General features: G+C 43.5%; 1 protein-coding gene across 4 annotated transcripts in view; it reads left to right on the top strand.

Annotated features, from left to right (window-relative positions):
• caprin2 (caprin family member 2) overlaps positions 1 to 14,360 on the top strand; it is a 50,208-nt gene that overhangs the window by 30,676 nt on the left and 5,172 nt on the right. For all 4 annotated transcript variants that reach the window (XM_072269419.1, XM_072269418.1, XM_072269417.1 and 1 more), the window contains 2 exons: positions 7,980 to 8,074; positions 12,798 to 12,864. In XM_072269419.1, coding sequence (XP_072125520.1) covers positions 7,980 to 8,074; positions 12,798 to 12,864 — 162 coding nt within the window. The remainder of the gene's footprint in view (positions 1 to 7,979; positions 8,075 to 12,797; positions 12,865 to 14,360) is intronic.

Here is a 14,360-nt window from a genome sequence, read left to right as displayed (position 1 = left end):
TTGCAGACATCCCCAAAAACAGATGTGTCCCCGAAGAATGAGTGACAGTTACAAGTGTTAGAACTCCAAAGCACCCCTACTGGCCCTCCCATGCACAAGTAGCAGCAAAGCAATGACCCTGCCCTACCCCCATCCACTACTGCAAAAAAGCATCAGCACCTACCAAGCAAGCAATAGCAAAGACCACAGTCTGCAGTACAACAAAAACTAATCGTTCACCCAACAATTGGATGCACCACAGGCTCTCTGCCCCTATAGAAAGGGGAGACATAACAAAGCAACTTGCTGATTTGCTGTGTTAAAAGTGTCTTGCGCCGCTTTTCTTTTCCTGAGTTCTCTGCCTGGAGAATCGGCAACAATCTCTTCCCCTACCAATGAGAAAGAGGGAGAGAGCGCGATTCGCCAAGTACAGAGCCTCCAACTGATACACTGTTCCCAATGTTCCAGTTTCTCCCATAACGCTTTAGTTGTCGACACTGGCTTAGAATCAGCCCATCCACAGGGCCGTGAAAGCTCAAACCCCGAAGACTTGCTCATCTTCTAGGCTGCATCCTTGGGATGTTGAAAAGCGGCTGGTTGTGTTGCCCGCAGGAGCAGGTCCCACCACTGCAAAGAACCAAAGTCGGGTCAGGGCCTTCAACAGAACCCCAACCACCCGGAAAAGGAGAGGCATCAAAGGCGGAAATTGAGCTGTTTTTGTAGATTAACATGGAGTCCGTTGAGTGCCATAGTAGTCCGCCTCACCTACATCACATGTGAGATGAGGTGTTGGACTTTGTTGGGACCAGCTATGGTACAGTGAATGGTAGGGCACTGAGGAGTGTGGTAGAACTTCAAGTGGAGTCACAGATTGATAGGGTCTTAAAGCTTTTGGCACATTAGTCTTCATAAATCAGTGAGTACAGGAGGTGGGATATGTTGAAGTATAAGACATTGGTGAGGCCTAATTGGGGGCATTGTGTGTAATTTTGGTCACCTACCTACAAGAAACACGCAAGTGAGTTTGAAAAAGTTCAGAGAAAATTTACAAGGATGTGGCTGGGTCTGGAGGACTCAGTTGTTTTGGAAGATTGAATAAGTTAGGACTTTATTCGTTGGAATGTAGAAGATTGAGAGGAGATTTGAGGTATATAAAACTGAGGGGGGTATAGATGGGGTAAATGTAAATAGGCTTTTTTCCACTGAGGTTGGGTTGAACTACAACTAGAGGTTATGGGTTAAGGGTGATATGGTGAAAAATTCAAGGGAAACATGAGGGAAACTACTTGGAGCATTTGAGATTTGAGTTGCCAGTGCAAGTGGTGCATGCAAGTTTGATTTCAATGTTTGAGAAATTTGGATGGGTACATGGAAGGTAGTACCCATCACTCTATCAAAGCCTTTCACCATCTGGTAGGTTTCAATGAGCTCTCCCGTTATTTTTCAGAGCTCTAGTGCAGGTCGATGGGAATTTAAATGGTTTCACATGGATTAGATGGGCCAAAGGGCCTGTTTCTGTGTTGTACTTTTCTATGACTCTCTTCTCTCAACTTAAAAGCTTCATTTCCTCTCACCTGAATGACTGTTTTCCTTCCATGGAATTTAATACCATATGTAGGCTGTCATTGTGCATTCAAAATACACAAAATTTAACCAATTGAACAAGAAGGATGTGGAGATGAGCTGAGGAAAAACTTGTACATGCATACAACAAGGTCATGACTGAACAAGTTTTGATTCGTTGACTGGTTCATATGTGGTTTCATTGTGCACATCTACCAAGTCATTACATTGCAAGGCGGGGGGGGAGCTATTGAGCCAACTATCGATTCTGGTTCTTTTAGGAGATTCAGAAAACACTTTATTTCCTGTATACTCCAATTACTCTTCTTTGCCCTCTCTGAAACTTTCACATTCTTCCTATAATGAGGTGACCAGAACTGAACATAGTACTCCACGTGGTTTAATAAGAGTTTTATAGGGCTGCAGCATTACCATAAGACCATGACGTAGAAACAGAATTAGGCCATTTGGCCCATTGAGCCTGCTCCACCATTTCATCATGCCTGATCCAATTTTCCCCTCAGCCCCAATCTCCTGCCTTCTCCCCGAATCCCTTCATGCCCTGACTGATCTATAATCTGTTGACCTCTGCCTTAAACGTACATAAAGATTTGGCCTCCACAGCTGTCTGTGGCAAAGAATTCCAGACTTGCCACTCTCTGGCTAAAGAAGTTCCTCCTCATCTCTGTTCCAAAAGGACACCCTGAAGCTGTGTCCTCTGGCCTTAGACTCTTTCACCATAGGAAACGTCCACTCTATCAAAGCCTTTTCACCATTTGGCAGGTTTCAATGAGCTCACCTGTTATTCTTCAGAATTATAGTGAATGCAGGCTCAGAGCCATCAAATACTGTTCATATGACAAGCCATTGAATCCTGGAATCATAGAAACATAGAAAGTAGGTGCAAGAGTAGGCCATTCAGCCCTTCAAGCCTGCACCACCATTCAGTACCATCATGGCTGATCATCCAACTCAGAACCCTGCACCAGCCTTCCCCCCCCCATACCCCCGATCCCTTTAGCCACAAGGGCCATATCTAACTCCCTCTTAAATATAGCCAATGAACTGGCCTCAACTGTTTTCTGTGGCAGAGAATTCCACAGATTCACCACTCTCTGTATGAAGAAGTTTTTCCTAATCTCGGTCCTAAAAGGCTTCCCCTTTATCCTCAAACTGTGACCCCTCGTTCTGGACTTTCCCAACATCGGGAATAATCTTCCTGCATCTAGCCTGTCCAATCCCTTTAGGATTTTATATGTTTCAATAAGATCCCCCCCTCAATCTTCTAAATTCCAACGAGTATAAGCCCAGTCAATCCAGTCTTTCCTTATATGAAAGTCCTGCCATCCCAGGAATCAATCTGGTGAACCTTCTTTGTACTCCCTCTATGGCAAGGATGTCTTTCCTCAGATTAGGGGACCAAAACTGCACACAATACTCCAGGGTGTGGTCTCACCACCTTGTACAACTGCAGTAGTACCTCCCTGCTCCTGTACTCTAATCCTCTTGCTATGAATGCTAGCATACCATTTGCCTTTTTCACCGCCTGCTGTACCTACATGCCCACTTTCAATGACTGGTGTATAATGACACCCAGCTCTTGTTGCACCTCCCGTTTTCCTCATCGGCCACCATTCAGATAATCTGTTTTCCTGTTCTTGCCACCAAGGTGGATAACCTCACATTTATCCACATTAAATTGCATCTGCCATGAATTTGTCCACTCACCTAACCTATCCAAGTCACCCTGCATCCTCTTAGCATCCTCTTCACAGCTAACACTGCCACCCAGCTTCGTGTCATCCGCATTTTATGAAATACCTTTGAACCTTATCCAGTGTCAGCGCATCCCTTCTAAGGGGCCCAAAACTGCTCACAATACTCCAAGTGAGGCCTCCACAGTACTTTATAAAGTCTCAACATTACATCCTTGCTTTATGTACTAGTCTGCTTGGAATGAATGTTAACATTGAAGTTACCTTCCTCACTGCACTCAACCTGCAAATTAACCATTGGGATATCTTGCACAAGGATTTGCAAGTCCCTTTGTACCTTTTTTTTGTATTTTCTCTCCATTTAGAAAATAGGAAATGAAAGGGTTTACTCTACCAAAATGCACGACCATTCACTTCCTAGCACTGTATTGCATCTGCCACTACTTCACCCATTCTCCTAGCTATGTCCTTCTGTAGCAACTCTACCTCAAAACTACCTGCCCTTCCACTTGTCTCACATTGTCTGTAAACTTTGCAACAAAGCCATCAATTCCATCATCAAATCATTGAAATATAACAAAGAATTGGTCCCAACAAAGACCCCTGCCAGACAGTCTCTGGCAAAGCCAAAGAGGGCATACACTAGTCACTGGCAGTCAACCAGAAAAAGACCCCTTTATTCCCACTTCCTGCCTCCTGCCTCCTGCCAATCAGCCACTGCTTAATCCATGCTAGAATCTTTCCTGCAATACCATGGGCTTATAGCTTGTTAAGCACCCTTGTGTGTGACACCTTGTGAAAGGCCTCCTGAAAATCCAAGTACTCAACATAAAGTGATTCTCCTGTCTATCCTGCTTGTTATTTCTTCAAAGAATTCCAAAAGACTTATCAGGCAAGATTTTCCTTTGAGAAAACCACGCTGAATATGGCCTATTTTATCATATGCCTCCAAGTACTGAGACCTGATCCTTATTAATCAACACCAACATCATCCCAACCACTGAGGTCAGACTAACTGGCCTGTAGTTTCCTTCTGCCTCTCTCCCTTGAAGAGTAAAGTGACACTTGCAATTTTCCACTCTTCCAGAACCATTCCAGAATCTAGTGATTTCTTGAAAGTTCATTACTAATGCCTTCACGATCTCTTCAGCAGAACTCTGGGGTGTACACCATCTGGTCCAAGTGACTTATCTACTTTCAGACCTTGCAGTTTCTCCAAGAAGCTTCCTATAATTGTGGTAACTTCACGCACTTCATGACCCCTGACACCTGGAACTTCCACCATACTGCTAGTGTCCTCCACAGTGAAGACTGATGCAAAATACTACTTCAGTTTGTTCACCATTTCGTTGTCCCCCATTGCTCCCTCTCCAGCTTCATTTTCCAGTGGTCTGCTATCCACTCTGGCTAGCTTACTTTCGTATTCCATTTTTTTACCTGATTGACTTTATTTAGTTACCTTCTGGTTTTTAAAAGCTTCTCAATCCTCCAACTTCCCATTAATTTTTGCTCTATTATATGCTCTCTTTGGCTTTTATGTTGGCTTTGACTTCTCTTGTTAGCCACGGTTGTGTCATCTTGCCTCTTGGAGTATTCCTTCCTCTGGGATGTATATATCCTGTACCTTCCAAATTGCTTCCAGATATCCCAGCCATTGCTGCTTTGCCATTATCCCTGCCAGTGTTCTTGACCAATCAGTTCAGGCCAATTCCTCTCTCATGCCTCTGTAATTCGCTTTACTCCAATGTAATACTGATACATCTGACTTTAGCTTCTCCTTCTCAAATTTCAGTGTGAATTTTATCATATTATAATCACTTGTCTCTAAGGGCTCTTTTACCTTAAGGTCTCTGATCAATTCTGGTTCATTGCAGAATGCCCAATCCAGAATGGATGATCCCCTAGTGAGCTCAATCAGCCATAAGCTGCTGTAGATCTCATTGGCACTCTAGATATTACCCCTCTGGAATATAGCGCAAACCTGATTTTCCCAACCTACCTGCATATTGAAGTTCCCATGACTATTGCAACATTGTATTTTCTATCTTCTTGTAATTTGTAAACCACTATTGTTTTGGGGGTCTGTATACAACTTCCATCAGGGTCTTTTTACCTATGCAGTTCCTGGGCTGTCTCCATGATGATTCAGTGCCTTCTGACCCTCTGTCACTACTTTCTAATGATTTGATTTCATTCTTTTACCAATAGAGGAATGCCTACCCCTCTGCCTTTCTGCCTGTCCTTTTTGATCCAGTGTGTATCCTTGACCATTAAGCTCCCAGCTATGACCTTTCAGCCATGATTCAGTGATGCCTACATCATAAACTGCCAATCTGCAACTGTGCTACAAGTTCATCTACCTTGTTCCGTATACTGCACGCATTCAAATATAACACCTTCAGTCCTGTATGGACCCTTTTTTGATTTGTATGGGTCCTTTTACGATGCAATTCGCCGTGTTGACTGTAATTTTGTCCTACCAACAGCCTCTCCTCCCTGCACATTGCCTTTGTTTGTGAACCTTATCTTCTGCACTGTCATATGCCTTTCCTTATATACTACTTGCATTGAAATGTATGCTGCTCAGGACACTAGTTGTACCATGCTCAACCTTTGATTCCTAAATTTGAGGTCTTGCCAACATCTGCCTCCACAACCTCTCCGCTAACTGTTCTGGCACTCTGGTTGCCATCCCCCTGCAATTTTTTTTTAAAACCCCACAGTGCAGCATTAACAAACCTTCCCAGTAGGATATTAGTCCCTCTCCAGTTCATTTTCAAACTCCTTTCTGTACAGGTCTCACTTTCCCTGGAAGAGAGCCCAATGATCCAAAAGTCTTATGCCCTCCCTCCAACACCAACTCCTCAGCCAAGTGTTTAAACTGTATCATCTTCCTCTTTCTGTCCTCACTAGCACGTGGCATGGGTAGCAGTCCTGAGATCACAATCCTGGAGGTCCTGCCCTTAACTTGGCACTTAACTCCCTGAACTCCCTTTGCAGAACATTATCAGTCATCCTACCCATGTCATTGGTACCTACATGAACCACAACTTCTGGCTGTTCACCTTCCCACTTAAGAATGCTGAGGACTCGACCTGAGATACTCTGGCAACATGCTGTCTGGGAGTCTCATTCTCACCCACAGAATCGCTTGCTGTTCCCCTAACTAACGAATCCCCTATCACCACAGTGTGCCTTTTCTCCTCTTCTCTTCCCCCCCCCCCCCCCCAGAGGTCAGAGGTAGATAGTGCCAGAGACTCGACCACTGTGACTTTCCTGTTAGGTCATCACCTCCCCCTCCCCGACCATGATGTACCTGTGGTCGAGTGGCATGGCCACAGGGGTACTTAGCACTGGCTCCTTAACCCCTTCCCCTTATTGACTGTCAGTTTCCTGTGTTCTGTACCTTGGGTGTAACTACCTCTCCATACATCCTATCTATCACCTCTTCAGCTTCTTGAATGATTCAGAGTTCACCCAGTTCCAGCTCCAGCTCCTTAATGCAGATTGTTAGAAGCTGCAGCTGGATGCACTTCTTGCTTCTGAAGTCATTAGGGATACTGGAGGTCTCCCTGCCTACCCACATCTTGCAAGAGGAGCATTCAACTATCCTGCTTGGCATCTCTACTGGCGTTGCTGAGCAGATATAAAGAAGGGAAGGAAAAACAAACCTGAGCTTTTCTTTCCTTTGCGTTCTCTGTCTGAAGCCTCGAAGAGCTTAAAACCTCAAGATCACCACTCTGACTCCATCCACTCAAGATGGCTGCTGTGCTTGCCCCTGCCTTACTTTAATTTCCTGTTGGCTCCTGGCTCTTGAACTTAATCCCCTAGAACTTAAGCCAAAATTGGGAGTGGTATAATTTGGCCATGGTAGGTTAAAGGAGAAGAGAATGACCTGGATCAACTACTGCATTCAGGATATCCTTTATAATTAACTGACTTCTGAAAATAGTATTTGCCTTGAATAGCCTCGAGTTACTGATTATTTTTTTTTTTTTTTTTTGGAAAATGATGGCTGTTCGGTTTAGGATTTGCTAACCATTTAGTTTAAGGAGAAACTATTGTCAGGACCTGTACCTATTTGGGCTAATAAAGGCCTTTTATTTTGCTTGTTTTCCCAACCCACCTCACCATTTAAAAGAATAAATAAATTCGAGAAGAGAAGCGGAGAGTAGGGCAATCTACACCTATGGGAGAAATGGTTGGCCTAGATAATCAACGAAGGTTTTGGTTAAGACTGTAAGTGACTTAGTGTAGCTTCTAGCATGCAGAGAAAGGGGTGGGATTGGTGGCTAAGGTGCTTGCCATTAATTGGTTGGAAACAAACATTTTGGGTTGACTATTCACCAAAACTAAGAAGTTTCATTTCACTGTTGCTTTAGTGGAGGTATTTCCCGTGCTTTTTGACTTCCATGTTTTAAGGTAGATGCCTGAGTTGCTTTTTGTTTGCAACTTCAGAACTAATGAATGCAGTTATAGCTTTTGTATCTTTGCAATGTACTTTTTATTTTGCAGCAGGCCAGTACATTTTGAGGCCATTGAAAAGGGTTGCTAGAATAGCTTTTAAGTAGCTGTAGAAGCATTCGTCCATAACTCTGTTGATAGATATGGTCAGTTACTCTTTAAAGAAGCTGGAAAGATTAGTGAAATTGCCTGCATCTTTACCATCATTGATGTCGGCTGTATTTACTTGGAGCTTGAATCCTTGTTTCCTTTCATCAGGATTTGATGGTTACAGAGGAATTCCCATTCCTGCCAATGGAACATATGGACCTTTTCCAAATAGAGAATACCCTGGGATGCCATACACTCCAAGGGTAAGGAATAGTGAATTTATCCATTTTCAGTGGCAAAACTAATTACACCAGCTTGATCAAATTTGACCTGGTTCAAGACTTGTCAGTTTGATTAGGATTTCTGGTGCATTGAATTAAAAATTGTCAAGTACTTTTACTTCTAAAAAAATGCCTACAAGCATTGAAATTGATGGTAAATTTTGATTTGAATTCCAGTTATTACTAATTCAGGTAAGGTCCAATGAGTTACTTTCCCTGTTCTCTTGCTTCCTTTCAAATTGCTCCCAACTTTTTTATTCCACCACCAACACTCTCATTACTGTATATTGCAATTATGGAAGCTTTAGAAGTTTGCCATCCTCTAAATTGAGGGTTCCCAACCTTTTTTTGTACCTTAGACCCCTACCATTAACTGAGGGGCCTGCGGACTCTGGTTGGGAGCCCCTGTTCTAAATGATTCATGTCATTTAGACATGAATCATTTCATGGGGGGGAGGCGGGTTGCTAAGGCAAAATCATTTTACCAGTAGATTAAACCTGACACCAGAAAGAAAACACTAGTGCTGGAGAGCTTTGTAAATTGGTTTCAAAGTTGATCTAATCCTCTGGAAGTGTACTTGAGCATAATTACTTGTACTTGAATGACTTTCCAAAATATGAAGTGTTCTTATTAAACTGGAAATTTATTTATTCCTTCAGTGAATTTGCTTCCTAACAGTTGTGTCCAGACTGCAACCAGTTAAACTTTTGACATCCATTTTATTCTGCACATGGACCCAGGCCCCAATTCAAAATTAAATTTTGCACTTGCTAAATTACTCTTGACTGTTTCTTCTCGTGTAATCTTTGGTTGCACATTTAGAAATGTTGCTCATTATTTCAGTCCATTTGCTACTGCTTGATTACTAGTGCATTGCTTGCATCTGTAATTGGTAAATTTAGTAATTCTGACACCATAAAATGTAAATACATACATTGAGTTGGGACTTTGTGACCCCTGTTGATTTTTAAAAGTTGGCTAAGCATGGCTCCAATGCCATATTCAGGTTTGCTGGTAACACCACTGTTGTAGGCAAAATCAAGGTGGTGATGAATCAGCATATAGAAGGGAGATTGAAAATCTGGCTGAGTAGTGCCATAACAACCTCTCACTCAAAATGCTGAAGGACCTCCCAAGTCGGGCAGCATCTATGGAAATGAATGAACGGTTGCTGCTTTGGGCCGAGACCCTTCAAGACTGGTTGGTTGGGGGGGTATGGGAAGTCAAAGCAAGAAGGTGGGGGAGGGCAGGAAGAAGTGCAAGGTGGCAGGTAATAGGTGAAGTAGAGCCGGGAATTTGATTGGTGAAAGATAAGGGCTGGAGGAGGGAGAATAGGATGGGAGAGAAGGGGAAGGAGGAGCGCCAGAGTGGCTTCATTGTGGCAGTAGAGAAGACCATGGACTGAATGGATGGCCACCAGGAGATCCATTTTTTTTTATTCTGGTGCTCGTCAAAGCGGTCTCCTGATCTATGTTGGGTCACACCGATGATACAGGAGGCCACACTAGTTGATGATCCTTCCACCCCTCCCCCCCCCCCCCCCCCCCCACCCTCCAAACACACTTGTAGGTGAAGTGTCGCCTCACCTGGAAGGACCATTTGTGGCCCTGAATGGTAGTGAGGGAAGAGTTATAGGGGCAGGTGTGGCACTTCATCTGCTTGCAAGGATGAGAGCCAGGAGGGAGATGGATGGACAAGGGAGTCATGTAGGGAGTGATTCCTATGGTGGGGGGGTGGTAGGGGTAGAGGGAAAGACGTGGTGGGTTCTTGTTGGAGATGGCAGAAGTTAGAGTTATGTGGTGGCTAGTGCAGTGGTAGGTGAGGACAAGAGGAACCCTATCCCTGGTGTGGCAGTGGGAGGATGGGGTGAGGGTAGAAGGTACAAAATGGAAGATGTGGCTGAGGGTAGGATTGATGTTGGAGGAAGGAAAGCCCCTTTCTTTGAAGGAGGACATCTCATGAGTTCAGGAATGAAAAGCCTCACCCTGAGAGCAGATGCAGTGGTATTGCTGCCAAACTCTTCCTCCATTACAGCAACGACTGCATTGTTGCTGCTTCCTGCAGCCATGCTGAGCCCGTTGACGTCATCAACTTTGCCTCCAAATTCCACCCTGCCTTCAAATTCAATTGGTCCATTTGACACATTCGTCCTTTTTATTCTGTCTCTGGAGACAGTCTATCAACTGATATCATTTATAAACCCTCTAATTCTCAGAGCTACCTGGACTCCGACCCTGTCACTTGTAAAAGTACCATTTCCTTCTCATACCCTTATCCCTACCACGTCTGCTCTCAGATCCAATGAAGTGTCCCCTTCAAAGAAGAGGGCTTTCATACCTCCACCATTAACACTGCCCTCACCTGCATCTGTTCCATTTTGCGCACGTCTGTCCTCGCCTCATCCTCCCACTGCCACATCAGGAATGGGATTCCTCTTGACCTCACCTACCACTCACTAGCCTCGATGTCCAGCACATAATTCTCCATAACTTCTGCCATTTTCAACAGAATCCTACCACCAAGCAATCTCCACCCCAACCCCCCATTTTCTGCAGGGATCGCTCCCTAAACCACTCCCTCCCCACACACCTTCCTCCCCGCAGTCATCCTTGCAAGCTGAACAAGTGCCACTCCTGCTGCCGTATTTCCTCCTTCACTACCAATCAGGACCCTAGACGGTCCTCCCAGGTGAGGTGACACTTCACCTGTGAGTTTAAGGTAATCTACTCTATCCAGTGTGGCACTGTGTAGATTGGGAGACCGCTTCACAGAGCACCTACACTCTGTCTGCCAGGGAAAGCCGTATCTCCCAGTGGCCACCCATTTCAATTACACACTTTCCATTCCCATTTTGACATGTCAGTCTACAGCATCCTCTACTGCCATGATGAGGCCAGACTTAGACTGCAGGAGCAACACCTTGTATTCCATCTGGGTAGCCTCTAACCTGATACCATGAATATTAATTTCTTGAACTTTTGGTAATTGCTACCACCCCCTTCACCGTTTTCCCTCTCACCTTATCTCCTTACCTGCCCATCACTTCCACCTAGTGCACCACCTCCTTCCCTTTCTTCCATTATCTTCTAGCCTCTCCTATCTGATTTCCCCCCCCCCTTCCACCCCCAGGCCTTATCTCTTTCACCAATCAACTTCCCAGCTCTTACATCAACCCCTCCCCCTTTGCTGGTTTCACCTATCTCCTGCCACCTTGTGCTGTTTCCTCCCCTCTCCCCACCTTGCTCAGACCCCCCTTATTTTTTTCCAGTCCTGATGAAGGGTCTCAGCCTGAAATGTTGACTGTTTATTCATTTCCGTAGATGCTGCCTAACGTACTGAGTTCCTCCAGCATTTTGTGTGTTTTGCTTTGGATTTCCAGCACTTTCAGGTTTTCTCCTGTTTGTAGAACTTCTCACTCAATGTCAGCAAGACCAAGGAGCTATTATTGACCTCAGGAGGAGGAAACCAGAAGTCCTCAAAGGTGGAGAAGGTCAGCAACTTTAAATTCCTCAGTGCTATTGTTTTGTAGCAGCATCCTGGACCCAGTGTGCAAGTTCAGTTGGGAAGAAAGCACAGCAGTGCCTCTACTTGGGAGTTTGCCAGGATTCAACACGACATCTAAAACTCTAACTTCTATAGATGTATGGTGGAGAGTATATTGACTGGCTGCATCACAGCCTGGTATGGAAATATCAATGCCCTTGAATGGAAAATACTACAAAAAGATGTTGATATGGCCCAGTCTATCATGGGTAAAGCCCTCCCCACCATTTGAGCATAAATACAAGAAACAACTTTGTCACTGGAAAGCTGCATCCATCATCAAGGAATCCTACCACCCAGGACATGCTCTTTTCTCGCAACTGCCAACAGGAAGAAAGTACAGGAGCCTCAGGACTCTCATAACCAGGTTCAGGAGCAGTTACTACCCCTGAACCATCAGGATCTTGAACCAGTGGGGATAACTTCACTCAACTTCACTTGCCTCATCACAGAACTGTTCTCACATCCAATGGTCTCACTTTCAAGGATTTTTCACCTCATGTTCTTGATGTTTATTGCTTATTCATTATTTTTTGTATTTGAAGTTTGCCTTTTGCACTGGATAATAGATTCATTTATCCTATTATGGATTGAGTGAGTATATCCACAAGAAAATGGATCTTGGTTTTATATGATGACATATTTGTATTTTGATAATTTCCTTTGAATTCAATAATGTGAACTGTTTAAAAATATTGTAAACTTTTTTGTAAAGTATATTCCAGTTTTTCTGTAGTTTTTAAGTTTAATTGTTGTAACTGATCAGTATTGTTGCAACTATGTCTAATGTTGCTGAATATTATGCCCACTACATGGCTTGCTGATCATGTCCTTTACTATTTAAGCAAAAACCTCCAATGTCATGATGTTCTATTCTATATAAACAATATTCTATATAATATGCATTTGCCTTTCATGCAATCATTAATGGCTGTGGCTAGTTATCAGATTTTGAAATCACTAGATGTATTTGGCACTACACTAAGAATTAAATGCAACCCTGCTGCTCTTGTGCTGTTTAATGTCAGCTGGAGAGTAAAATTAGATGAGTGAATACAGGTGGACAGGTTCCTCAAGTGCTATTTACCTGTGCCCAATCTGCACAATATGGATGGCTTGATTCATGAGCATCTTATACAAGTGTCATTTGTGTTTTCACAGGAATCTGGTTACCAGCAGAACTACAAACGTGGTGCAGGAGCTGGGCCTCGTGGAGCCATGAGAGGAGGTAGTTATCTAATGACATCTTTATTTGGGACTATAAAGTTTGGAACCATATTCTCAATAAATTGTGTCTAAGAGTTATAGATTTTGTAATGTACAGTCTTTCCAAAAAAAGAACAGTTTGTCTTTATTTCCTTTTATTGACTTGCTGCATTCTCATTTCTTTTCTCCATTGTTTTTGTTGGCTGGATGTTATGCATCTAATTCTGAATAAGTGGGTACATGATGAAGCACATTGCAGTGCAAATTAATTGTGCTTCCATGAGCTGCATTGCTGACTTGAGCTGCACGGCTTCTGGGAATGGCGGAACAAGGTGTTTCATCTCAAGATTTCTCCCAACACCCTTTGAATCTGGATGTTGGCTTTGTTTATAGATCCCATTCTACCATAACATTCTGAATATTTTGATACATGCAGAGATGGAGAACTTCAGATGAACTGATCTAATTACCCACTTCACTTTCGTTATGCTTCAGTTTCCTGATGTGAAAGTAGAAATTTTACAAGTTTCCATATTGTATTTGCATCTTAAAGTGAGCTACAACAGTGAGGTTTTGTGATTAGTAGCTTAAAGTGGAATAACTGGTCTTATAATGTTGCAATTGCAGAACTAAGATGGGTATATATGCCAGTAATGTGGCTTGGTATGCTTGGTATGCTTTTCAATTTGCTGAATGTTTCTAGTGCAGGTTTCTAGGTAAGTGTTTCTTTTTTCCTGTGGATCAGTTTCACTGTTTTGAAGGTTAGGAGAATGAGTGGGGGCAATATTAAACAAGGAAATGATGCCAAGATAAGGGGCCAGACATGTTAAACTAAGGACTGTAGAAATTTTGTGGTGAGTTGTGGAAGCTAGTGCACCAAGTATTTAAAGTGTAGGTATTTTTACATGATCAAGGGACTAAGGGGTGTGAGCCTCAGGCACCAAGGAAGTTGATATCTGTCACACACCTGCCATGATATTGAATGCCAGGGCTGACCTGAAGGGTAGGTGGTCTATTAGTACTTTGTATTAGAAAACTTACAGCACAATACAGGTCCTTCGGCCTGCAAAGCTGTGCCGAACATGTCTGTACCTTAGAACTACCTAGGTCTACCCATAGCCTTCTATTTTTCTAAGCTCCATATAACTATCCAGGAGTCTCTTAAAATACCCTATTGGTTCCGCCTCCACCAACACCGCCAGCAGTTCATTCCTTGCACTCACCACTCTCTGCATTTTTTTTTTTTTAGACTTGCCCTTGATATCTCCTCTGTACCTACTGCTAAGCACCTTAAAACTGTGCCCTTGTGCTAACCATTTCAGCCCTGGGAAAAAGCCTCTGACTGTCCACCCAATCAATGCCTCTCATCATCTTATACACCTCTATCAGGTCACCTCTCATCCTCCATTATTCCAAGGAGAAAAGGCCAAGTTCACTCAAACTATTTTCCTAAGGCATGCTCCCCAATCCAGGCAACATCCTTGCAAATTTCCTTTGCACCCTTTCTATGGTTTCCAC

Source organism: Mobula birostris, chromosome 9 (assembly GCF_030028105.1).
Source record: "Mobula birostris isolate sMobBir1 chromosome 9, sMobBir1.hap1, whole genome shotgun sequence".
In the NCBI taxonomy this organism is placed as follows: Eukaryota; Metazoa; Chordata; class Chondrichthyes; order Myliobatiformes; family Myliobatidae; genus Mobula; species Mobula birostris.
This window is presented reverse-complemented; position numbering and strand designations above follow the sequence as displayed.